Raw genomic sequence first — 26,028 nt, forward strand, 5'->3', positions numbered from 1 at the left:
GATTTTAAAGTATTATTACTGGTATATAAATCATTCAATGGCCTAGGACCTCAATACATTGCAGATATGCTCACTGAATATAAACCCAACAGATCACTCAGATCACTAGGATCATATCAGCTAGAAATACCAAGGGTTCACTCAAAGCATGGCGAGTCCGCTTTTAGCTATTATGCCAGCCGCAGCTGGAACCAGCTTCCAGAGGAGATCAGACGTGCTCCTACTGTAGTCACATTCAAATCCAGACTCAAAACACTTCTGTTTAGCTATGCATTTACTGAATGAGCACTGTGCCAATGTTCGTCCGACTGTTTGTACTGTATTTTATTTTTCTAAACTGTATTCTTATTTCTTTTTATTATTTTAATTTCTTCTATGTAAAGCACTTTGAATTGCCACTGTGCATGAAATGTGCTATATAAATAAACTTGCCTTGCCTTGCCTATTTATATACCTGAATGGCACTCTTTTTTTCATACAGGGATTTGTTATGAATTGTTACAAATATTGTTAATTTTTATGTTATATTAACCGTTTAGATCAGAATGACACTCTTTTGCTTACATGGGTTTGTTATGACTTGTTATTAATGTTGTTAATTTTATGCTATTCATTTAATACATGGATTACCATGAAGCAATAGACGTTAATGCTAATCGGACAATATTTGCTTATTTTAAGATTAAGAAATTATTTAAGAAATGTGCCTAAACTCTTGTTGACGGATAAATGCCATTAAAGGAAAAAAAAAGAGGAATTTCTAGCATATACTGAGATTTTTTTTTTTTAAATTCATTAATGTCATTAAGCCTCTGAATTAAATGTTATGAGCCTTACACCTGCTACACAGCCAATAAGAACATATTTGACATGTTTAATATGCAGTAATGTGGTGCAGAGTTTCAAGTTTCAACCAATGGGATTTCACCGTGGGCGGGACATTGGGACAACTCACAACGCCTCAGAAAAGAAACCAAGCGATTAACAAAATGTAATTTTGCTCGTCGCATTTGTTAAAAAGATTTACATTAAAGAGAACCTTTTATTGCTTCATTGTGTCACTACTGGTTAAGAAACAGTGTTAACATATGGCCAATTATTAGCCATCCATCGGCCACCCTTCTGTTGTCAGTATTAACAATGGCCACTGAAAAACCCATATTGGTCAACCACTAATATATATATATATATAAAATACAAAAACTTTATTGAAACTTTTTTGACCATTCCAGAAGTGGGAAATGCCTCTGAAATGTTCATTATTAAAAGATTGCGCCAAGTGCACATGAACAAGAGTTTAAAGCAGTGGTTTCAGGCACAGCCGTGAATCACGCTGCCGGCAGGACAGTTCCACTGCTCGTCATCCTCCGGCTCGTGCGTACGCCTGCACTGCAGGTCTCCAGACGCAGCTTCGCTGAAGGAGCTCTTAGAGAAGCTCACCCACTCTCCGCTGACGCTGACGCCGTACACCCGGCACAGCTCGGCCGCCAGCGGGTCTTTGAGAGAGAGGAGGCGTGCCAGTCTCTGCAGAGGGTAGCGGCAGTTGCGGCTGCTGTGCCCGTGGCTGTAGAGCAGGAGCAGGTCTCTCCTGCAGGGCAGCAGGTGTCGGTGGACGGCACAGACCTGGATGAAGTCCAGTCTCTGGGCTAGACGGAGCAGCCGAACTGGGTTGCGCTCCGAATGTGCCCTGCTCACGGCCAGAGCGAGCTGAACAGCAGGAGAGCTGCGTATTCTCTCCGGCAGCTCAAGAGCGTGTTGAAGAGCATGAGTTGAACCTGAAAGCATGAAGAAAAGATATGAATGTTTATATGTTCTCTATTAGAACTCCATTTTTACACTTAAAATATGGTAATGTGGAATGTGTGTTGAAATATGAAAATAAATTAGAAAAAAATAATGCCAGAGTTATTTTAGTATTATTTAAATACTATTATTGTTATTAATATTTTGAATGGGCTTTTATGTGTATTATGTTGTGTATTATGTGTATATAGGTGAAATATTCAGGATATTTCAAGGTAGTGAACCCATTTTCAACTTTTACCTGTAAAAGTATTTCCAGCATATGAAGGCAAAATATAGGGCCCATTTTTTTTTTTTTTTCATAATCAAAAAGCATGTTTAATTAATTGAATTCATATTTATTCATTTTTGAAAAAAATATTTATTCAGGATTCATATTTGTCTTTTTGAGGTTTAATATTCAGACACTATATCGCGATTTGATTTAAGTGTTCTGACCTGCTTTTTATTTCTTCATCAAATTCCGTGTTATACTGTAAATTCTGTTTTTATGACTGGATTCTGCGATTACGTCCGTGTTTTCCGTACCATTGAAATCATAACCTTAAAAAAAAAAAAATCGATACAGTAGTAGAGCCGTTGGAACAGCTTACCCCAAAGCATCTGACACAACTTACCCCACAACTACCATTTTTGGATATTTATGAATATTTATGAGGTAATCCTAAACCAAATAATTTACATGATTTTGTACATTAGCAGTTTGCCACACCTGGATAAATTTGCATGGACATAAAATTTGACCTGTCATGTACAAAATTTACTTTGATGTGAAAAAAATAGTTTTTAGCATAAAATTCTCATTTACTTTCTTGGACATCTCCCAGGCTGCTGTACATGATGGACCCTAAAAATCTAAATATATGGTTCCAAGACTAAAAAAAAAACACAGCTCACCTGACACATCCTTCCCCATTCTCATATAATACATAAGATAAAGATTTTAGTCATCCATGTCAGTATGGATTAAAATCAAGAAAATGATACAGTCAACCTAGCCCTAGCATCCACACAGCTTACCACACGTTTATCCACATTATGTGCACAAAATAGATGCAGTCAAAACTCATCATTGAAGAAGCGCTAATTAAATGTCGCCGTTTCTGTCAATGTTTTCGGCTGAATATTTCAGATAAAAATGTTTTGGTCGGCAAAATTTCGGTGCATAATATAATGTAATATAATATAATTATTGTTTGAGTTATATTGTTTTTTGTTGTGTTGCGCTGCTTATGTCTGGTGTACATGCAGTGAGATGAACAAAGTCAAGGCAATCACTATAATACACACACTACAATAAAATCAATATACTGACACTAACCAGCACTGAGAGCTCTAGCAGTTTCCACTCACTCACTCACTCACCCAAGTTATAGAGCAAACTCAAGGCCTGGAACTCCTCTTGATGCCGGTGTTTCCCATCTCTGTAGCTCTCCAGCAACCAGCTCAAGCTTTCCTGCAGGTGAGTGTCATTGATACGCGGGTCGTAATACTGAAGTGGCTGCCCGCAGAGTCTGTAGGAGGCGTAGAGAAGGAATCGCACGCTCTTCTCCAGCACAGCCACACAGTCCGGCCCCGACGCACGCTGGATAATCATGTCCTGCCGAACGCTACGCAGGCGGTCAGACACAAAACTGTACACCTGTGGATCAGAACGTACACAAGACAGGCTTCAAATGGCCATCATATTACAGATAAAGATGACAAAATGCAATTTCCATACCTCTGTCCATGGCTGAAATGTAGAGGAAGCTGCAATGTCATCAACTAGGTAGCACACAGTCTTTAAAAGCACAGATGGAGGCCGCAGGTCGCTGGCCCTCGTGGAGTCTTTCCCCGCGGCAGGTCGCGAGTACTCTTTGACAGCACGTGACACATCAGCAGACGGCAAACGATCCCGCTCTGTGCCCGCCAACATCTCAAACCTGTGCAGTCGATTCTGGGCCTCCCGCTGGCGTAATTCATTGGCAGGGCACATAGTCATACAGGCGCCACGGGGCACTGAGTCTTCAGCTTTCTGCTCAACGGACGGCTCTCCGTTCGGTCGACCCTGCTCCTTATGCCTGTGTCCTCGACCCCTCCTAGAGTGATGCCACCTGAACACACACACACATATATATATATATACTGTACATATGTCCGTATGTGAAATTGTAAACTATTATTTCAATTTAAAGTAACAGTTTTCTACTGCAATATATTTTAAAATGTAATTTATTCCTGTGATCAAAGCTGAATTTTCAGCATCATTACTCCAGTCTTCAGTGTCACATGATCCTTCAGAAATCATTCTAATATGATTTGCTGCTGCTTCTTATTATCAACAGTTGTGCTGCTTAATATTTTGTGGAGACATTTAAATGAATACTTTTTTTAATTCAGTAAGGACACATTAAATCGATCAATAGTGACAGTAAATGCATTTATAATGTTACAAAAGATTTCTATTTCAAATAAATGCTAATCTGTTAAACTTTCTATTCATCAGATAATGAAAAAAATATTTTATTTCCACAAATAATTAACCAGTAAAACCTGTTTTTATCAATATTAATTATTTGAACCATTATTAATAATTGAGCACCACAACTGATAAAAACAGCATAAAATCAGCATATTAAAATGATTTCCGAAGGATCATGTGACACTGAATAATAGCTCTGAACACAGAGTATTAAATTACACTTTAAAATATATTCAAATAGAAAACAGCTCTTTTAAACAGTATATATATATATATATATATATATATATATATATATATATATATACATATATATATATATATATGAATATATGAAAATGATTAATTATTGCAAAAAGGAGGTGAAATATAAATAGGCTCTATCATCTCTTGTTAAGTTTCTAGTATTGCACAGGTCTGTATGCTCACTGCAACCTTTCTGAGCAATTATTTTATATCTATTAACAATAATTTATCTCGTTTAGGATTCAAAACTAGTTATTTCCAAGCCACATCGCCAAAACACATTTTATGCAATTTAAAGTGGTATTTAAAAAGAATATGTTCATGTCATATCGTCGTTCATTAATCAAAATAAAAACAAGCTTTCGGAGGACTCACGCGTTACTCATGGCTGTGTTGTTCATTGGTCGTGTCTGCCTGATCACAACTGCTCGCACGTCACTTGCCGTAAAGACATCTCCGATTGGTCGCCTGTTTCCACAACACTGTACGTCATATCCGCTGAATTCTTATATATTATGCTTTAGAAATATATATACAATTAAAACAACAGAAAATTGTTTATGAACATAAAATAATAAACTGTGCAATATTAGCGCAAAATTGTTTCTAGTTAAAAGCTGCAGAGATTCTCTTCATGGACTTATTTCTTCTTGTTAAGACCTTTTACAGTCTATGGTTAAGACCATCAACTTTAAAATTCTCACACACACACACACACACACACACACACACACACACACACACACACACACACACACACACACACACACACACACACACACACACACACACACACACACACACACACACACACACACACACACACACACACACACACACACACACACACACACACACACACACACACACACACACACACACACACACACACACACACACACACACACACACACACACACACACACACACACACACACACACACACACACACACACACACACACACACACACACACACACACACACACACACACACACACACACACACACACACACACACACACACACACACACACACACACACACACACACACACACACACACACACACACACACACACACACACACACACACACACACACACACACACACACACACACACACAACCTTTTAAAGTGTTCACTATATCTTTTTGAAATAGGGCACACACATATTATTATAGTTATTTTTATTTATTTATTTATTTATTTTTTAGGAAAAGTGAATCACATATCTGATCAATTTAAACATTAAAAGCAACCAGAGTAATGACTACAAAATCCCCTTCTCAAGTCAGTTCAGTTCCCAGTAATTAATGTTAGGTGTAAAGGACTTTAAAGTTATTGATGAAATCAGTATGGTATCAAACATTTCTCTCTCTATGTACATATACACATACATAATGTTTGGTGTGTTGATCTCAATTTAGACAAAAACAAATCCAACAGAAACCTATCAATTTCTCAACCAAAATGCTTTGATTTGTAATACAAATATGAATCACTGTTTTTGTAATAAAATACACACCATCACCAGACCTAGTATGAATATGTAACATAAATATGTTTATTCCTTAAATCCTGCTTCAGTAATGCATGAAATAAATACCTACAATTCGTTGATTATTTACATTCTTTAATCATTTCATTGTAAATAGACGCCTTAATTATACAGCATATCATGTCATGGAGGGGCAGAAGAGTGTCTGGGCTGTGCTCTGTCCGATCTGGCCTTCCTCCAGTGACTGCTGGACTAAAACTGTCTCCCGGCTTACTAATGAAGACACCTCCAGAAGATCAGAAAAAGTCCTACAAGAAAATATGAAACAGCAAATGGACATGCAAAGTAAGTTAAAATATAGACCAGCACAGATGAAATGCGCATCAAGCACTAGGAGCTTCACAATGTGCAAAGTCTTTCATATATGGAGACTGAATTGCTCTTACCTTGTCAGCTGCTGGCTGATTTCATTTGCTGTATTCTTCATCTCTCCAAGACACTCGGTTAAAGCCTCACAGTCAGTGGGAATGTCCTTTGTATAGTGTTGCAAGAGACGCTCGCTCTGACTCAGACATCCGACCGCTTTGTCTGTGTAAGACCAATATTTTTCATTAGATCTGATTGGAATTATTCAAAATCACCAGTTGGATTCAAGGCGCACTGACCAGTCATTTCAATCCCTCAGTAACACACAATGTCTCGTACTTAATGACTTCACGTCCAACAATATAACGTTTAACAAAGACATACCCAAAAACTGCACAATATAAAATACAAATGTCATAAAATAAATAAAATAAAATGTTGAGCGAATCTCACCTAAAAACTGCTCTGGGTCCTCTCCAATGTGCACATTCTTCACAGGAAGCTTGTGTCTCGTGGCATCGACGGCTGTGGCAAATGACTTGTACTCCTCTGCAAATGTGTTTGCTTCTGCAGCAACAGGACTTAAAGCCTCAATCTGCATTAAAAAAATGCTCAAATGTGAGATGTGTTAACATTAAGATTAAAGCAGAGTTAAATGTGTGATGATGACCTTACCTGTACGTCCAGTAAACCGTTGAGTTGTTTCTGCTTTTCCAGCAGCAGATACTGTCGTTTCTTTTGGTTAACTTGTGCTCTCAACTGCTGCTCTTTCTCCATGACGGACAGAATATTCCTCTCAGCCTCCTCCCTCATTTTTCGGGTATTATGTTCAATCTAGAAACAAAAACATTATCAAACAAAGGCTTTAAAAAAATGGAAATGTTTATGCATCAACTAACTATTTTGTATTAATGTGCTCAATATTTGTTCATGCTCTAAATGCAGTAGCTATTTCACCAAAACAATCAGAGCAGAGTAGACCAATCACAACAGACTGGGTCATCTGACCAATCAGAGCAGAGTAGACCAATCACAACAGACTGGGCCATCTGACCAATCAGAGCAGAGTAGACCAATCACAACAGACTGGGCCATCTGACCAATCAGAGCAGAGTAGACCAATCACAACAGACTGGGCCATCTGACCAATCAGAGCAGAGTAGACCAATCACAACAGACTGGGTCATCTGACCAATCAGAGCAGAGTAGACCAATCACAACAGACTGAACCATCTGACCAATGGACCATGGAAACTAGCATATAAGCCTTAATTGAACAATTTAATTATCAATTAAAAAGGAATTTATACCCGTATAATATTACGCTAGACCAGCACGGTTTGGAAAATGGATGGATGATTGATTGAGCTGAGGTGGCCATCTCACAGTGCATTATAGGTATTCTCTAGCCGTTGAGCGTACATCAGTTGTACACTCGTTAATGTGGTGCATTGTGGGATTGAATGAGGGCACTCTATAACGTCCACTATGGTTTCGGACACCACTACAAATGGCTATCCCATTAAATAGTGCCCTATTTAAGGGTATGGGGGCGATATCGGACACAGCCTGGCCCATCTGACCAATCAGAGCAGAGTAGATAGAGTATCGGGAAGATGGGGTTTAGAGAATCCTTGATCGAGCTGAAAAGAAGCAATGCTGCAATGTATATTATAAGAAAATTAAGAGTTTTTTGACGATGGATGCACGTAAACCTTTTGTAGGAGACCTCCAAAACAAAATTAGGAACATAATGGGGCACTTTAATCAAATGCTGGCAAATTAAATGTTTGTTATGCAAGGATGTAGATATGTGGATTTGGGGGTATATATCTGTGTGTGTGTGTGTGTGTATGATAATATATACTACAGTATGCAACCATATGCACTAGACTGAGCATATCTGAATGTGTAATGTGGTAGTAGCAGTACATAAAATTAAATTGGGGTGATGAAGCGTGGTGTGGAGTAGTCACAATTGGTGTATATGCTCTAGCAAAAAAAAAAAAAAAAGTAAATGCATTGCTTTTTTAACAAACAAAAACAAAATCACAGGTTAAGTTGTGAGACATCTTCAATAACTATATTGATCAACTTAACATCAGACCTTAGCAGTGAGGAAGGCCAGCAAAAACGTCTCCATCGCCATGTCCCTTTCTTCATTCTTGGGGTCCACAGTGCCTGGCGGCGCAACTTTGTCTGGAAAATTTAAACTTGTTATGCAAGCCGTTCAAACGACTGTTAAAACAAAATCACATTCCTGCTCTACTCCAGTACCACACCTTTAATAACGGAGACATCAAAATCTGGACGTATGCAGTGTCCATCCAACACAGTCGACTGGAAAACACTTCCTCCCAAATTTGAGGATTCCAGAATGCTGGAGGCCACTGTGGGAAAACATCACATTCATCAGTCATCAAGTAATTGATCTAATAAAATAAAGCCTATACAACAACTGACCTAGTTTAACCAACACAGAGACCCTATATAGATGCAGAGAGTAAAGATTTAACCCGATTAGCCCAACACTCACAGGTAGAGTCACTGTATGCCGGAGTGCTTATTGTACGTCTCGACAGGACGGCGTCCCTCGGCTTTCGTGTGCTGCCTATTCTGGGAGAGGACGGTCTGGGTGGCATCAGAATCGATTGCTGCTGTACACTGCTCTACAGAACACAGCAACACTGATGTCAAGATTTAGTATGGAAACATAATGTACAGGTTATTCCTATTATTTTGCAGTCAGTTACCTTTGCAGGAGCCTTTGTTTCGGTTTGCATGTACCTAGACTTTACAATTGTGCCTGACGCTAAAAATCAAGATCAGATGAAATGGTCAGAATTGGCAGTATAATAACATTAATGAGTTATGAGAAGTTGTAAGTCATGCTCTTACTTTTGGTTTTCCTCCTCGCACCACTGTTATTTCCACTACTGACTTCATTTTCAGTGGATAAACTGAAAAACAGAGGATGTCTGAATATTTGCATTCATGAAACTGACTTAAAGGTGCAATAGGTGTGTACGTGAACGCGCTGATGACGTCTGCATGAACAGGCTGCCAAACACATGTTGGCAGACAAGGGAACACATTATCATTTCATTCGGACCAAATGCAATGATTTAACGAACATTTTATGGTCCTATGCCTTCCACAGACGATATATATATATTTATAAAAAATACATTTAGACCGCTTAACAGTGATTGCTATCAGGATATGAGGAGATTTTCAACCAGCATAATTTTCTTTTCTTTTTTTTGGCAGAGAATCACATATTTCACCTTTAAAGAGTAAATTTAGACAGTTTTGTGAAATTAGTATCACAGTCTAAGAGTTTGAATTGGACTTTTTTTGTTGCTTTTTTGACCCATACTTCAGCTTTATGTTGCAGAAACAGATATCACATGTCTTTTAGTAATTATTAGACCAAATAATTCATATTAATTTAGTGGTAGTAATAATGTCATCTTATCAAGCCCACTTAAGTTAGTTTCATTTCCATCATGTTTCCTTTTTAAATCAAGTCAAAAGGTTTATTCATTGTCATTTTCAAAATAGAGTGTCTACAATATTTGAACATATATTTACATTAATAAATTAGATATTTAAATTACTTATATGATCTTAACTATTACTTTACCAGATCAACACCGACGCAAGAGTAAAGCTAATACACATGACACTACAAAGAAAACAAATAATGCAAAAAGATATTAGTGTGTACACTGTACAAGCAGCAAGTTCATAATTCAACAGTTCACAATGAAATGATTTAGAGAATTGAACTTGAAATAAAATGTAAAATCTTACTTTTTTGAGTCACTCGAAGCTATTTTCTCAACTTTACGTATATGTGCCGGCAACTTTTTAGATGCCATTTCGTTAAATACAACTCGAGGATTGTTGTGATGTTTTTGTAACCCGCGTTTTATCGATTGTCTTCCTCTGTGTGCTTGAAGCGCTAACATGAGTTGCGTTCAGCGCCACCTCTCAGCCTGGAGTGTAAACACACAGTAATATTAATAACAGTCTCTCTGCGAATACGGTAGTTTCGCTTTTTTCCTGTACATAGCAATATGATGCAATGATTTTTTCCCCATTGTAATGAATCACTTATGAGTAATTAACTTCCTGAATTTTAAAACATTTTGTAATAAAAACAATCCATGATAGTTTTGACGTAATAAATATGTAACTTTAATATATAGAAAATCATAGAATCATATATTCTTGTACTCTGAATGCAATATGCTCCATGTATGGCGGTTAAATTAAAAACAGTTAGAAACGAATCGCATGTAAAGATAAACACAATAATTCAGAATTAAAAGTTAAACACAAATGCGCCAAGCAAAACTGCATAGATCAGTACATAAATGTATTATGAAATACATTTTTTATGAAGGCATGTAAATAGTTTTCTCCTGTTTTGTGTCTGTCAATCAGTTGTCAAGCGCGTGTCTGTCCGTCCGCTTCTTATGGACAGGGAACAACTCCCAAATCCCATCCATGTTTACACAGCTCCTTCTCTTTATTTGCACGTAGAAATGATTTATCCAGCACCATGAAGAGCTGATCATATGTAGTTTAGAGGTCTATAACTCGGGTAAGTTGAGGTATTCATGTTTCATATGTTTGTTCATCATTTTGGAGTTGAAAATGTTAGATTAGCCATAGTTAGCAAGAAAAGTTAACCTCAAACTTGGTGTCTGACAGCTTGTAGTGCTGCTTATCAGATATTTGATGGATTTAAGTGATGGTTTTGTTTAGTTATTGTAAAATGTCTTCACTTTTTTAAGTTGTGGAAGTTATGCTGATTTAGCGCGATGTTATTATTAGCACGTAGCAAGCTAAGAGTTATAATCCACTTAGGTTCTGCAGTCGCTGTTCCCACTTTCCTAGATGTTTTCAAAAGTTTCTCCATTTGTAAATGACGAAACGTGATAAATATAATTTGTTTATGCGAATTATTAGGAAAACTTTAAATATGAGCCTGAAACGTGCTGTAACGTTATACTCATGAGAGTTTATGAAACTTTGTGCATAATGTGTTCACAAATGTATCTAACGATAAATAAGTATGACGCCTGATTTTTTGTCTTCCTTCCATGGAAATTACAGAAATTCAATGCTATTGTGAGGCTCTTTTCACCAAACCCCTCAATAAATAATAAATATTTATGTGACAGATCAGTTTCCCTTAAGGTTTGCTCTCTCGTTTCACAGCTCAATGAAAGTTCATGAGAGGTTTGAACTTCAGTGTTTCCATTACTGCCTCAGACTGTCAGCAGGCTTGTTAGACACATTTGATAGTCAATGGTTTTACAGGACATTAAAGCATCTGCCATATGTAATGTCATGATTTGAATGCATATTATACTCAGGAATCCTTCTCTTTTGTGCTCTTCAGGGTTGGAGCAAAGCTGGGATGGCCTCTAAACTATTCGACAGACTTCGCCGTTCACTGTTCAAAGAAGGGGAGCTTCCTTCAGAGACAGACGGCCACAGAACGGATGACTTTCCAGAAAGTTCTGAGCTTGAGGATGATATAGACTGCGTGTCGGCCAGGCTCGGAGGGACCCTGTGCTTCGAGGGTGATGGGGTCCTGGACTCTGAGGATCCGGGAGACGCGTCGGGGCCAGATAGTGACTCTGACTTTTTTGGAGAGTCCATAGATAATGCATGTAGCAGCACAGGTAGTCATCAATCATACATATCTTTTAAAAAGCTAACGTATTATATTTTGGTAGTGTAAATGACAAGGTATATGCTTTATAGAGGAGTAAAACTGCAAAATTTGTGTTGGTGAATTGAAGTCCAAGCTACATGTGCAGAAGCTATAAAGGAACAGTCTTGTTTATCCAAAAATGAGAAAAAAAAAACAGTCATTTACTCATTCTCATCTTGTCCTCAACTTACACTGTTCGAAACTCTGGGGTCTGTAAGATTTGTTATGTTTTTCAAAGAAGTCTCTTGTGATCGCCAAGGTTGTATTTATTTAATCAAAAATACAGTAAAACAGTAATATTGTTAAGTATTATTATTTCAATTTAAAATAACTGTTTTCTGTTTTAATATATTTGAAAATGTAATTTATTCCTATAATAGCAAAGCTGAATTTTCAGCATCACTACTCCAGTCTTCAGTGTCACAGATCCTTCAGAAATCATTCTAACGTGATGATTTGATGCTCAACAAATATTTCTTATTATTAGCAATGTTGAAAACTATGGAAGTTTGTTTCTGCCATGGAATAAAACAAATCTAAAAGATATTTTTTTTTATTTTAATCTTTTTTTTTATCTCACAATTCTGCCATCTTTTCTCAGAATTCTGTTATAAAGTTATAAAGTCCAATTCTGAGTCCAAATCAGCTCTCATTTGCGAGTTAATATCCCACAATTCTGACTTTATAATTCACAATTGCGAGTTTATATCACACAGTTGTGGAAAAAAATCAGAATTGTGAGATAAAAAGTCACTATTATTATTATTATTATTATTATTTTTTTTTTTTTACATTTTATTCCCTGGCAGAAACATGCTTCCATAGAAAACAGTTACATTGATGTTGCAGATAAAACATTTTCAGGATACTTTATGACTAAAAAGTTCAAAAGAACAGCATTTGAAATAGAAACATTTTTAACACAAATGTATGCAGACATTTAAATACATTTATTTGCATCCTTTCTGAATAAATGTTTTAATTTCTTAAAAAAAAAAAAATCTTATTCACCCCAAACTTTTAAATGCTAGTTTATATTCTGTTATTATTGAGCAGAGCTGTCAAGCTTTAAAAAGGACAAAAACACCATAAAGGTAGTCCATTTGCCTATATTGTACGGCATATTGCAAATCTTATGGATAACTGTGTTTGAGGAACATACTCAATTTTAGGTCAGAATTCAATGAAAATCACCTCAGTTCTTGCAGTTCTTGAATCACATTCCTTATTCTGCATATTTATGTTGCCAAATGATGTGGACACATGGAAGTAACTTTTGGTGACAATGATTATATATTTTAATCTACATATGAATGAGATTTCAGATCCTCAGTGATATGGAACCTCATTAGTGATGAACAAGTTTCTGTTCACAAAGCTATCGCATGGCTTCAGAAGATTCACAGTTACATTTTTTACATCTATTTGTTGATTTAGCTGACGCTTTTTTCCACAGCAGCTTACAATTGAAAGACTTGTATTGTAGCACAGAAGTTGAATGAACCGCTTTGATGGTGTATTATTTTTGGAGCTTGAAAGCTGTCATTACTATGAACTGCTATTGAATGGAAAAAGAGTTTGCATGGAAAAAAAAACATTCTTTTAGAAACAGCATTTGGTATGAGCTCTTCCTTCTAGCTTAAGCATATGTACATGGTGTTTGTGAACTTACACTAATCTCTATGTTGGCAAATTTCACTTCTTCTTTTTGGTTCACTTTTAGTTCACTCGATACTTCACATTTGTAGTTAATTTTGTCTTTGCTTTATAGAGACCAGCCCAATAGGTCCTTCCCCCAAAACCTCAAATATGATCACCAGACAACTACAAGAAAACTACAAGAGCTCGAGAACTCGTTGCATTCCTGAAAAACTCATTTTTGAGGTGACAGATGCCAGTGTTGTCCATGATACAAATTCCAAGTATGTGGTAAGTACACAAGACACAACTGTGAACCATTTCAATCATTTTTTTAGCAACTTTAAAACACACACACAGGGCTGGACTGGTAATCTGGCATACCGGGCAAATGCCCGGTGGGCCGACGTGCTTTTGGGCCGATACATCTCATTTTTTTTTTTTTTTTTTTTTGACGGCCCATAAAACTCGTACATCGGCGGCCCATTCGTTTTGTTTTGTTTAATTGACGGCGCTGGGTTATTGCCAGTGTAATGCATTGGTCAAAAAAAAAAGTAAGCGTTAGTTTTTTTTTTCCACTGACAGACCGGCCCATGAAACGCGTAGATCAGCGGCCCATTGGTTGTTATCTTGATTGACACTGGGCTGGCCCAATCACATCTTTAAACACCTCCCCCTCTGGGCTTTGAGTGAGCGTGCAGTATCAAGTGTGTATCTCTCAAAATAGTCTGAGAGATGGAGAAGAAACGCAAGGAATGTGCAGAGAAATAGCGTGAAAAATAGATACAGGCCCTTCAAGCAGACGCTGTAAAATGTGTCAAGATATATATGTTTTCTGCAGCAGCAGGACCTTCATCAGCTCCAGTGGCTGATGATGAGGATAGTGAGGAGGATCAGGAGAGAGATGAGAAAGTGTAACGTAGAGTCCGCGGTAAGCAGAACTACTTTCAAAACACTTGGCTATGAGTGTAGGAACCCATAACCTGGTTACAGATTATTTCCACATCTGCATAGTTGACAATTACAGCAATTTACTAGAAGTTTAATGAGACGCGTTTGTATCCATGTTTTCCGCCAAAATAAAAGCTCGATGCAGTTTCCGTCAAAATAAAAGAACATGTGCTTATCTCTTTCAAGTATAGAAATTAGTACAAAACTAATTATGAAAGTTTTCTTTATTTTTCGGTGCATTATTTTTTACAATATATGGATATTAGGCTACTATCATGAGATTAATATTATAACTATTATTATGTAGTAGTGTAATATAGACAGACACTGTTACTAAAAGAGGTTTGATTTTTTTCTTTGTTATACTTGCACACTGAATATGGGTTGGAGCTTTTAATTTTGAACCCTCAAACTGCACCAGATTGATGAATTTAACATTAAAATGCAAAAAAAAAAATCTTAGGTGGACCATGCCCCCAAACCCCCCAGAACCACAGTTTTACCAAAATTCCTGTGAGAAACACTGGTATTGCTATGCCAATGCAGCTTATATCTTGTTTTTTGGATGCATCACTGTGGAGTATAGTTCGACTGTATTAATAAATTACATTTTTGTACTTATTTCATCTGTTAACTCTCACTCGTTTATACTCACTCATTACATGGCATTAGTGGTTTTAATGAATAGGAGTTAAACAAAAACATATTCAAAGGCGTGCAAAGATGGGTGGTGTTTATGATCATATGTAGTGGGCCAGTCTGGGCCAAAATGCCAGGGCCGATATTCTGTCCCAGTCCAGCCCTGCACACACACATATATATATATACAAACATTCAAAACAGCATTTTATATTTGGGCCAATGACATATTAGATTGTCCAAATAAAAGTCATTTTTACATGACTTTTCCTGTCTCAAAGTTTTCGTACACTGTTATGCTTTTTCAGACATTACCTTTCATGTAATGTGTAATATAGCTGTTTAAGAATGTAAAAGGTCTGCAAAGTTTCTGTCTCCAAAAGAAACGATTCTGAACTGCCTGAAATGAGACTTTAGTAATACCAGTCTTACTTCCTGCTAGAACCTACGTAGGTTTGTAAGAAATTTGCATAATGCCAGCCTATAGTCTTCATTAGCTGCCCGTGAACAGCATCTACCTTGACCCTCAAACAGTGTAGTTGTAGCTGAGACTGAAAGAGTTTGTGTTGTCGAGAAGACACTGTTTTCTGCGCTACCAAAGCAAATCCAATTTGAGGATGAGGACTCTGGCTCGAATAAAAAAGACACTATCATTACTGTTTATCTCACTGTGTATCAAGTGCGAAGGATGATCCGGAACCGAAACGCCACGAACGCCTCGCAGGGAACGATCGACTCGGTAACCATGTGTTAATTACCCCAGGTTCATTTTTCACTTGATTTGTCCTTTAATCACTGTTATAATTATGACCGCCGCTATCATATCATAAAGCGGTCATATAGGGATTGTCAAAGTTTTTTTTTTTTTTTTTTTTGTCATCTACTGAATTTTTCGTCAACGATACCAGGGACACCGAAACACCGGGGAACATGACATTTGGTGGGCATGTAGCCCCACTAGACTTTTACGGAAAAATTTCGTTTGGTCCCCGGGGGCCACTCCCCCCCCCCCCCCCCGCGCTGGGCCCCCCCAAACCCAAAAAATGCAGTTTTTTCTTAATTACCAACCTGAACCGTGGCACCGAGGATGAAGAAATTTTTATGGTATGTTGCTCTTAAGGGCCCACATCAACCTAGCCCATAATCACTCATTTGTGATTTGCGCCCCTTCCCATAAAAAATGAAAATGCAATATTATTCTGCTTTAATCGCCCCTATCTTCAGTTTAGATGTTCAGAACTGCACCATATTTCATGTGTATGATTAACTTGACATCCTCTGGGGGTATCCTCTGCTAAGTTTCGTAGAATTTCATCCATGGGGGGGTATAAAATAAATTCATTTATGTGCACATTTAGTGACTGTACACTCATCGGCCTGTAGATGGTGCTGTTGAGCGAAGGGTTGCTGGTTTAGGATGATACTGTCACACACACACATGCAGGAATACAAACAAACGCAAGCATGCACACACACTGACATCCACACGCACAGACACACACACACAAACACACACGCGCACACACATGTACGCACGCATACATACACGCACAGACACACACACAGACACAGACACACACATACACAAACACACACACATACACACACACACAGACAGACATGCACATACTACTACTTTTTTTAGGTATCAGCCATATACCCGATTTACCAATACCCAATGTGTTATGCTTGGGCAGTATACTAATGAGGTGGGTGGGACATGTTTCATGCCATGTTAGATCACATCCTGAGAGTCTACGCTTTCAGAAAATATATAGTTTATATAGTTGAATCAGTTTTCTCTTCATGGTACAGACCAAAATGTATTATGTGTACACTTTCTTCACCTAAATCCATAAAATCCCATTAATTTCTTCACCTAAATCCATAAAATCCCATTAATTTCAATGGGACATTTACTTAAGTGTTCTACTAGGTACAGTGGGAATGAGTTTAATTTTGTTAACATTGTTTTTTTAAAACTCTGGGACCAGGGCTACAAGTTAAAACCACTTTTTTGGGGAAAAAATGTTTTTTATTTCAGTAAAACACAACAAACCCATGCCAAAGTCAGATAACTGACTTTTACCATCAACAGGCACCTCAACCGTTTGGTAGAGGTTTGTAGAAATTGTCTGTGAATTATTAAACAAACTGCCGATGTAGCATGAAAAAGACTTGCTTGAACACAATAAGTGTGTTTTTGAAACTCATTTTTGTAATACATTATGTAGGGAAAACCACTGTTATGGATGTGACGTTTTCACATGGATGTTAAGTGTCTAAACTAATGACTTTTGATATAAAACTTAAATAGTAATGGCAAATAATTACAAAACTCTAAATTATCCATGATCCACAGGAATACTCCAGACAGTCTTTTAAAATATACAACTTATATACATAAACACGCAATACAGCCAAATTGCTCCACGTCATTTATTTTTGTGGAAAGCCAGTGCAGGCCTGAGCGGCGGTCATATTTTGTACCGCCATGCGGTACATCTAGTTATAAGTGGGTCCTTGGAAAAAAAATGTTTCCAAGGACACATTTGTTTCCAAGGACACATTTCCAATGTTTCCAACCCTCTAAAGGGTCCCTGGCCGCTAAAAGTTTGAGAACCCCTGCTTTATCACACCATTTCAGACATTGAGAAAAGAAGTAATGCTGCAATGTAAATTATGAGAAAGATTATGCAAACATTTTAATGAGGCTTTATTCTTCATTATTATATCAGGACAGTATAATAATTTTTTTTTTTTTATTCCCCAAAAACTTTTAATTCAGAAATTAAAAACATGCTCATCATTCGGTCACTGTGTATGCATGAACTGCATTTTTAAAGTATTTTCGGGAACAAAAAGAAGTGTCATTTCATGGATCAATTGAACAGTTGCTGGTTTTGTTTCTCTGGTTTCACATGAAGTCACTTACACTTTTTCTCATCAGCTCTACACGATTCATGTCATCCACTCTGGCACGTTTGACAAAACTCCCGCTGTCATCACGCGGCGCTACACTGACTTCGAACGGCTACACAGCCGCCTGCGCCGGCGTCACGGAGACGAGATGGACGGCGTGCACTTCCCTCGCAAGAAGCTGCGCAAAAACTTCGCCGCCGAGACCATTGCCAAGCGCAGCCGGGCGTTCGAGCAGTACCTGACCCACCTTCACTCCCTCCCTGAACTGCGGACCACACCTACGTTCCTTGAGTTCTTCTACCTGGGTGATCTGCGCGCTGGCCAGATGCTGATGCGAGTGGGCCGCTACCAAGATGCCCTGGGGCCTCTTCTCAACGCTCTGAGACTCCAGGAGAAGTTAGGATGCCATCAGATCCTGCAGCTCAACCAGATGCAGAGGGTTCATTGGTTCTTCACGCTCTCCGCCTTGGTCATCTGCTTCCAAGAGCTGGAACAACTTGGTGAGGCTCAGGAACACTGCGACCGAGCCCTGCAGGATCTAGCGCCTTCCCAGGAGGCTTTGCAGCAGCACCAGTTGCACCCTCTGCTCATCCCCCTCCTGCAATCCAACGTCAGGCTGTCCTGGAAGATCTCGAAGGACAAGAGGCGCTGGGAAGCTCTTCTGCTGGAGATCCAAGAGCAGGGGATTGATCTAGGGAATCAGCCCAACCTGAAGGAGTGTCTCTTTAAAGAGAGCATCGAGGACAGCGAGGGGCTGGTCAGGGCTAAGAGCAAAAGTGAAGATGTCCCATAAGCATTTAGGATTCTTTTTATATATATATGAATATGAGGGATGTTTCTGAAAGCAATATGTAAGATTAGGTCACTAAGGAAACCTGTGGAATTAATATTAACTCTACATATGCATTTCATGGGCACATTTCAATAGCGTTTATTAGCCTTATTCTTGAATTGGTGACACTTTACAATAAGACTCAGTTTGTTAACATTACTTAAAGGAGAACTCCGGTCAATTTTAACATTGAGCTCATTTTTTTGTAAATTTGGAGTGCTGTCAGTACAGAGAACAACGACAAAAATCGGTGTTGCCTACACCGTGTTATCCTCTTTTTAAAATTTGCACCCTGTTGACTTCAATGGGGCAAGTTTTAAACCTGCTTTTAGCCTCTTAACATCCTTGATGTGTCATTACAAGTGCACAGGTCATGTGAGTGATTCCTTCCGAGTGAACACGGGTGGATCTGACTGCAGTAGATGTTAGAGATATTAATAAAAATGAAGTTAATTCAGCCAGCGCTCATACCTTTGTTTACATCCTGTTTTCGGTGGAAGGCCATAGTAATCGATTGTCGAGTTCACGCGCATAGGTTTAGTTACCAATGATCACGCGCGTGAACTCGACAATTGATTACTATGGCCTTCCACCGAAAACAGGATGTAAACAAAGGTATGAGCGCTGGCTGAATTAACTTCATTTTTATTAATATCTCTAACATCTACTGCAGTCAGATTCACCCGTGTTCACTCGGAAGGAATCACTCACATTTTCTGTGCACTTGTAATGACACTTAAAGGATGTTAAGAGGCTAAAAAGCAGGCTTACTACTTGCCCTATTGAAGTCAACAGGGTGCAAATTTTAAAAATAGAATAACTCGATGTAGGCAACACCGTTTTTTGTCGTTGTTCTCTGTATTGACAGCACTCCAAATGTACAAAAAAATGAGCTCAATGTTAAAATTGACCGGAGTTCTCCTTTTAATGCCTTAAGACTTAAGTATTATGAATTAACAACAAACAATACTTTTAAAGTTGAAGTTAATTTCTAAAATACTCTAATACTATTGTAACATTTCAAGACAAGTATAAATTAACATTAGTGAATTAAGAGTTAATTTACAGTCAACAGTAGTGTATTTATTACATTCACCTAGATTAATTAATGCTGTAAAGAATTGAGGTTAATTCTTAGTTCATGATACCTAATGCATTAATAAATGTTAACAAATTGAACTTGTAAAGTGTTACACTATTTTTTTTTTGTATCCTGTTAATATTCAACTGGGAATTGGGTTTTGGTGTGACACCAAGGACATTTATTTTCAGCCGTCATGAATTTCACAGAGATGCAACACAGTTGTGTTTGTCTTGTTCTTTAGGGGACTTCAGCACCACTATCACACATTATTTCAGATGGACATGGGAAAGTATTAAGCGAGGCTGTCGACTCTGAAGGGTGTTGTTTACATTCAGCTGCTGGCTGATTTGCCTTTTCAGTAAATTATGTAGTATAAATTCTTAAAATAAAGGGAATATCCACTTTTGGTGTAAATTATAAATGAATTTGTCAGATAATGCTACAACAGAAGCCTTCAAATAGTACTACTTTAAAGTACAGTTTTAAATGTATGTTTTGTTACTGAGCTCAAAGTGATTTTAAATAACTCTTGCACAAATGTCAAATCTGTTCATTTCTGCAGTGCAAATAACACTACACGTGTTTTAAAGGTTTTTTTTTCATATAATTAAAATGATGCTTTTATATGTCATAGAGAGCCTTTTTATTGAATAATTTTGAATATATTTAGAGAACAACATCATTCTTTCAATACTACATAGTTATTCATTTCAAAAATTACATTTTTAATGTCTGAGCCCAATCTTTTTTGTAAAATCTTGCATTATTTCACAGACTGTTGCACACAAACTCAGATATATTTGTATACTGGTTAAACAGATTACTGTTTTTCCCTCTGTTACTTACTAAATTTGAATATATTTATTTATGTGTTCATTTATTTGTTGTGGAGTTAAACATTAACAGCCTAATGTACTCACCAGAACGTGAGATTTATAAGTATTCTCAAACTTTCCCAATTTAAAAAAAATGCATTTTGGCTAAAAGGCCCTTACAATAAATAAATGCTTCCTGGTTTTTATTAAAATGTTGTATTTCAAATGGTTTTATACACTGGAATTGTTCAAGGAAAATCCAGTTCAATATGACACTAGTCTCAGATGTGTTCAATTTGAACTGCACTTTGGTAATGGAAAAATATTATTTGTTTCTTTCAAGCTCCTCGATAGAATAATAGGCCCATTCGATGTGTTTTTCTGTATTGGTAACAAATACCTACAGCTCATTTTTATACACCAGCCATCTAGTGGTCATATAAAACTATACAGCATTAGATGCACATTACTGTGTTAATGCATAATCTGTTTCAAAGCAATGAATAGAATTTTATATCCTATGCCAACAACAAGCATGTCTGCTGCCAAATATTTCTGTGTGCCCCATCCACAGAGGAAACGCTGGACAACTAACTTTCTTTCAAAATTCTTTAGAGGAAAACTGTTTCCATGCACAAATGAGGGGTTTCCATTCAGTTTACTTTGGGAAAAACTCCTTGGGTCTTTAAAAACGTGCGGACGTGTTCAGATCATCCCGCCCCAAACTCACGCCATTGGTTGAGTGCTAACTTCAAGTTTTCTGATTGGCTTACTGGCGCGGTCATATACTTTCTCGTTCTGAGAAAGGTATGATTTCTTTGAGTATTTTTTTTTATTATAACATTTGACAGACTGTTGGGCCAGCATACGGATTTTTATGTCAGCTAATGTTTTGATGGTAGGTTCGTCGTCCGTGTGTGTACCTCGCGCAAGGACCTTGAAGCCTCTCGGACTCTGTAAGATCTCTCCGCCCCTCCTGACTCACGAACTCACTCAGAGTCAGCGCATATTCTTTCCAGCAGAGTTCATTGTGTGATCGCAGGTCGAAAGGATGACAGCTCGAGTGTACTGCACTGTGTTATTGTGTCTGTCTGGATGCTGGAGCTCAACAGAAGCTGCTCCAGGACGAAACTTCACAGGTGAGAAGATCCATGACCATGTTCTTTTAACTTCATACGCAGCCCGAAGAAATGCATTAAACAAATGCCTTATATATCTCAGCACATTACAATTCTCAAACATGCATAGTATAGACGTCCAGTGAAATATTTACTTTGTACATCAGTTAAGTTTAAATAATTAATATAAAGTTATGCATACATAAATTGTCATACTGTACGAAAGTTAACTTTTATGTTTTATCTAGGCTATTAATTTATAGACAATATGTGTGTGTGTGTGTGTGTGTGTATTTCCTATTATACAAGAAAAACACGTATAGACAATTTTATTTATATTTAATATTAAAGGTATAATATGTAAGAATTTTGTATCAAAAGATCCAAAAACCACTTACACAGTGTTATATATTTCTTTCAATTACGTTCTTACATTATCCTAAATGTTTCCAAGAATTTGTAAATTCAGAGAAATTCACAATTTTAAATAGTGCCCGTCCCATGTCACTTGTCGCCTGTCAAAAACGTAATATCCGCATTATCCCTGGTTTCCGCTTGTACTGCCATAGTAACCATGGCGACAGATGTGGACAACTGTAATGTTTAGAGGCAGCCGAGCTGCAGTGGTGGGCTGAAGACCACCACTGTGTAACTGAGGACCACCAGCACCATGATAGAGCAGACTCGACAGAAGATCCATGATGGTTGGAGACTCTGGAGTGGTCGTCATGAAGGTTGCAGACTCTGGAGTGGTCGCCATGATGGTTGGAGACTCTAGCGTGGCGGCCATGATGGTTGGAGACTCTAGCGTGGCGGCCATGACGGTTGGAGACTCTAGCGTGGCGGCCATGATGGTTGGAGACTCTGGAGTGGTCGCCATGGCGGTTTGAGACTCTGGCGTGGCGGCCATGACGGTTGGAGACTCTGGAGTGGTCGCCATGACGGTTTGAGACTCTGGCGTGGCGGCCATGACGGTTGGAGACTCTGGAGTGGTCGCCATGATGGTTGGAGACTCTGGCGTGGCGGGTACAGAGTGAATGTCGTGTTCTTCCTCCTCGACACCCACAGTAAATGCGGATCCACTCAGCTGCAATGCCAGGATGACATAAAATCATAGAGTCCAACTAGGGTCCCATAGTGGCATGATCGAGCTGAGCGGCTCAGATGGTCCCCCATGGTTAAAATGAAATAAGGGTGTTCAAGTGCTTGGCATAACAATTATTTTGACTGATACAATTGGTTACAACTCTTGTTACACACTTTTTTATATGACATTAATTGACACAGTTTAGGGATACAGCAGATTTCTAAACTACTTTGATTTGAAGCAGATAAATATGTTAAAAATCTTGAGACACAATTGCAAAACCGCTGACTTAAAGATGCTGAAACAAACTAATTCAAACTAATGATGCTCTTTCTGTAGTGGTCGATCACTGTCCGGCGAAGCTGATGGTTGTGCCGTCCAGTCGAGGATGTGTTTCTGATAGAGACTGCTCTGGAGGACACAGATGCTGTGTATTTGACTGTGGGGCTGTGTGTGTGCCGCCTGCTTTCAGTGAGTTCAAATAAGTAATGGATAATAATACCAGAGGTATTTCAAAAGTAACACAGGGGAAAAAAATTTGACAGTTTAAAAAAAAAATTCAGATCAGAAATTGCTAATAAAGGTAAAAAACAATTACAAGAAAACAGCAAGTAACACATTGAATAAAACGGAATTTTAAAGTAGAAAGACTGAAATTATATATATATATATATATATATATATATATATATATATATATATATATATATATATATATATATATAAAAATGCATTTAGCATTCAGTGATATGGTTTCTCTGTCATGTATCTGTATAACAGCAAAGCCAGGAGTGTGTCCACGCAGAAAATTTGGCGCAGGAGTGTGTGCTGAGTACTGTGTCAATGACAGTGACTGTCCCAACAATGAGAAATGCTGCAGCAATGGATGTGGACATGAATGTACTGCTCCATATACAGGTATTATTATATTATATTATATTATATTATATTATATTATATTATATTATATTATATTATATTATATTATATTATGTTATGTTATGTTATGTTATGTTATGTTATGTTATATTATATTATATTAAACACTTTACAATAAGATTCCAATACATTTGTTACAGGATTTATTTAACATATACAACATTTTATTTTAATAATGTAATAGTATATGGTCAAATTAACATTAATAAATGTTTTAGAAGTATTTGTCATTGTCAGTTCATGTTAGCTATTATAGTTAAATAATGTTAACAAATAGATTGTAAAGTGTTACCATATTATTCTATTCTATTCATGTTTGGGTCAGCTTTCTCATTGCCTTTTAGTTTGTCTTATTTAATAATAAGTATGATTTTTTTTAAGTATTAACTATTTACTAAGTATTAACTCTGCCAAAAGTACATGAATTCGGCCTATAGCACTGTTTTAGGCACAAGGTGGTTTTACAAAAGATGCATAATAATTCTCAGAATGCAATTCACTCTGTAAGTAAAACTAAGAAAACTAGCTATTTATGCCCGTTTTGAGTGTTTTGTATGGAAGCTTGTTTCTCCCACTGAATAAAAAATAAAAAAGGTAATTGCAATCTCACAATTCAGACTTTTTTCCCCCACGCAATTGTGAGTTTAAATCTTGCAATTGTGACTTTTGATCTCAGAATTGCGTAATATAAAGTTGCAATTGAGAGTTATAAAGTCAGAATTACATGGTATAAACTCGCAATTGTGAGTTATAAAGTCTTTCTTTCCTCAGAATTGGGTTTTATAACTCACAATTCAGACTTTTTTCTCGCAATTCTGACTTTTTCCTCACAATTGTGAGAAAAAAAAGTCAGAATTGTGAGACAAAAAGTCATGATTATCTTTTACATTTCTTATTCTGTGGCAGAAACAAGCTTCTATTTTTTGTGCTGTACATCTGAGGCTGAATGCCACTAAATGGCCTGACTAAAGCTCAATATCTCCATCCATGCAGTGAAGCCTGGTCGATGTGCCCCACCGAAGGGGACTCCAATGTGTGCCGAATACTGTTACCATGATGGTCAGTGTCCTGCTGAACAGAAATGCTGCCCAACCACCTGTGGTCATGCATGCAGTGAACCGTGCTGATTTAACCACCAGAAAGTGTCCTGAGATAAATTTTGCATAATAATACATACTTGAGTTATTTTACTTAAATCAGTTCAGTGCTTTATTCATAGGAGATGTTTTCCCTCTTTGTAACCACCAAATAAAACATCATAGTTTTAGTAAACCTTCTTTTAGTGTTGAGTTTTTTGACCATGAAAAAAACAAAGAAATTTGCTTCATTGAAGAGTTGGTATTTTTTGGTATGCCAAGTGTTCATTTGGATGTTCTCTTCTCACATAACAGCTCGTTGGCATCATTGCTTAGGAATGTACAAGTTCCCCTCCCCGAGACCCAAACACGTGCAAAACATTTTGTAATGAAAGAGACCTCTGTTACCATCCTCTCCAGGAGCTTGGCAGCAAAAGTGTCAAAACAGTTGTCACTGTCAGCAAAACATGACAGTGATGGAAAAGCCTTGAACTAAAAGTACTAAGCTACCAGGAATTAATCAATCAAAGAATGCAGGTTAACAATGTACTTTTGGTAATTTAGTCACATAAAGAGAAAAGAAGTGGAAAAATGAATGGAATTTGTGCTGAACCGAGGTTAGCATGCATCAGCTTCCCGGAATGTGAACAGACTTTGAATTCTGTCTGGAAGGAAACAATGTTTACATCCTGTGTTTAAGAAAGACAACATATGAGCCAAGTCAAGTCACCTTTACTTATACTGTACAAATTGTTTCAAGAGTTCTCCTCTGGCCAACGAACAAACACAGATTCTTCATCCGGTATGGAGCCAAA

At 37.5% G+C, this 26,028-nt stretch overlaps 4 protein-coding genes across 4 annotated transcripts; 2 read left to right on the plus strand and 2 right to left on the minus strand.

Annotated features, from left to right (window-relative positions):
• Window positions 1–1,190: 1,190 nt before the first annotated feature.
• sac3d1 (SAC3 domain containing 1) lies at window positions 1,191–4,953 on the minus strand. The gene is made up of 4 exons (XM_081385786.1): window positions 4,889–4,953; window positions 3,527–3,899; window positions 3,169–3,445; window positions 1,191–1,775 (listed from the first exon to the last, which is right to left on the minus strand). The coding sequence occupies exons 1-4, from the start codon at window positions 4,912–4,914 to the stop codon at window positions 1,312–1,314; spliced, it is 1,140 nt and encodes a 379-aa protein (XP_081241912.1). The 5' UTR covers window positions 4,915–4,953; the 3' UTR covers window positions 1,191–1,311.
• A 773-nt stretch (window positions 4,954–5,726) lies between these two features.
• Window positions 5,727–10,892, minus strand: haus8 (HAUS augmin like complex subunit 8). Its single transcript, XM_081385780.1, has 11 exons — window positions 10,777–10,892; window positions 10,195–10,379; window positions 9,277–9,338; window positions 9,132–9,190; window positions 8,915–9,047; window positions 8,661–8,768; window positions 8,486–8,577; window positions 7,054–7,212; window positions 6,832–6,973; window positions 6,459–6,600; window positions 5,727–6,320 (listed from the first exon to the last, which is right to left on the minus strand). Exons 2-11 carry the CDS (start codon window positions 10,350–10,352, stop codon window positions 6,191–6,193), a joined length of 1,185 nt encoding a protein of 394 aa, XP_081241906.1. The 5' UTR covers window positions 10,353–10,379; window positions 10,777–10,892; the 3' UTR covers window positions 5,727–6,190.
• snx21 (sorting nexin family member 21) lies at window positions 10,844–19,186 on the plus strand. The gene is made up of 4 exons (XM_081385779.1): window positions 10,844–10,990; window positions 11,795–12,080; window positions 13,884–14,041; window positions 18,291–19,186. The coding sequence occupies exons 2-4, from the start codon at window positions 11,813–11,815 to the stop codon at window positions 19,053–19,055; spliced, it is 1,191 nt and encodes a 396-aa protein (XP_081241905.1). The 5' UTR covers window positions 10,844–10,990; window positions 11,795–11,812; the 3' UTR covers window positions 19,056–19,186.
• A 2,616-nt stretch (window positions 19,187–21,802) lies between these two features.
• LOC308702822 (uncharacterized protein) lies at window positions 21,803–25,414 on the plus strand. Its single transcript, XM_081385934.1, has 4 exons — window positions 21,803–22,132; window positions 23,538–23,669; window positions 23,979–24,116; window positions 25,131–25,414. Exons 1-4 carry the CDS (start codon window positions 22,045–22,047, stop codon window positions 25,262–25,264), a joined length of 492 nt encoding a protein of 163 aa, XP_081242060.1. The 5' UTR covers window positions 21,803–22,044; the 3' UTR covers window positions 25,265–25,414.
• Window positions 25,415–26,028: the final 614 nt, after the last annotated feature.

The sequence above is a fragment of the Scardinius erythrophthalmus genome, assembly GCF_964197995.2.
Source record: "Scardinius erythrophthalmus genome assembly, chromosome: 15".
In the NCBI taxonomy this organism is placed as follows: Eukaryota; Metazoa; Chordata; class Actinopteri; order Cypriniformes; family Leuciscidae; genus Scardinius; species Scardinius erythrophthalmus.

Excerpts from the sequence above, each read along its gene's own strand:
- haus8 (XM_081385780.1), bottom strand. The coding sequence starts at position 10,352 with ATGTTAGCGCTTCAAGCACACAGAGGAAGACAATCGATAAAACGCGGG. Across the intron at positions 9,339-10,194 it reads GCTTCGAGTGACTCAAAAAA|TTTATCCACTGAAAATGAAG; the intron begins GTAAGATTTTAC and ends TCTGTTTTTCAG. Across the intron at positions 6,601-6,831 it reads GGACCCAGAGCAGTTTTTAG|ACAAAGCGGTCGGATGTCTG; the intron begins GTGAGATTCGCT and ends GGTCTTACACAG.
- LOC308702822 (XM_081385934.1), top strand. The coding sequence starts at position 22,045 with ATGACAGCTCGAGTGTACTGCACTGTGTTATTGTGTCTGTCTGGATGC. Across the intron at positions 23,670-23,978 it reads GTGTGTGCCGCCTGCTTTCA|CAAAGCCAGGAGTGTGTCCA; the intron begins GTGAGTTCAAAT and ends TCTGTATAACAG. Across the intron at positions 24,117-25,130 it reads ATGTACTGCTCCATATACAG|TGAAGCCTGGTCGATGTGCC; the intron begins GTATTATTATAT and ends CCATCCATGCAG.
- snx21 (XM_081385779.1), top strand. The coding sequence starts at position 11,813 with ATGGCCTCTAAACTATTCGACAGACTTCGCCGTTCACTGTTCAAAGAA. Across the intron at positions 12,081-13,883 it reads TAATGCATGTAGCAGCACAG|AGACCAGCCCAATAGGTCCT; the intron begins GTAGTCATCAAT and ends TTTGCTTTATAG. Across the intron at positions 14,042-18,290 it reads ATACAAATTCCAAGTATGTG|CTCTACACGATTCATGTCAT; the intron begins GTAAGTACACAA and ends TTTTCTCATCAG.
- sac3d1 (XM_081385786.1), bottom strand. The coding sequence starts at position 4,914 with ATGAACAACACAGCCATGAGTAACGC. Across the intron at positions 3,900-4,888 it reads AACACAGCCATGAGTAACGC|GTGGCATCACTCTAGGAGGG; the intron begins GTGAGTCCTCCG and ends GTGTGTGTTCAG. Across the intron at positions 3,446-3,526 it reads CATTTCAGCCATGGACAGAG|GTGTACAGTTTTGTGTCTGA; the intron begins GTATGGAAATTG and ends TCTGATCCACAG.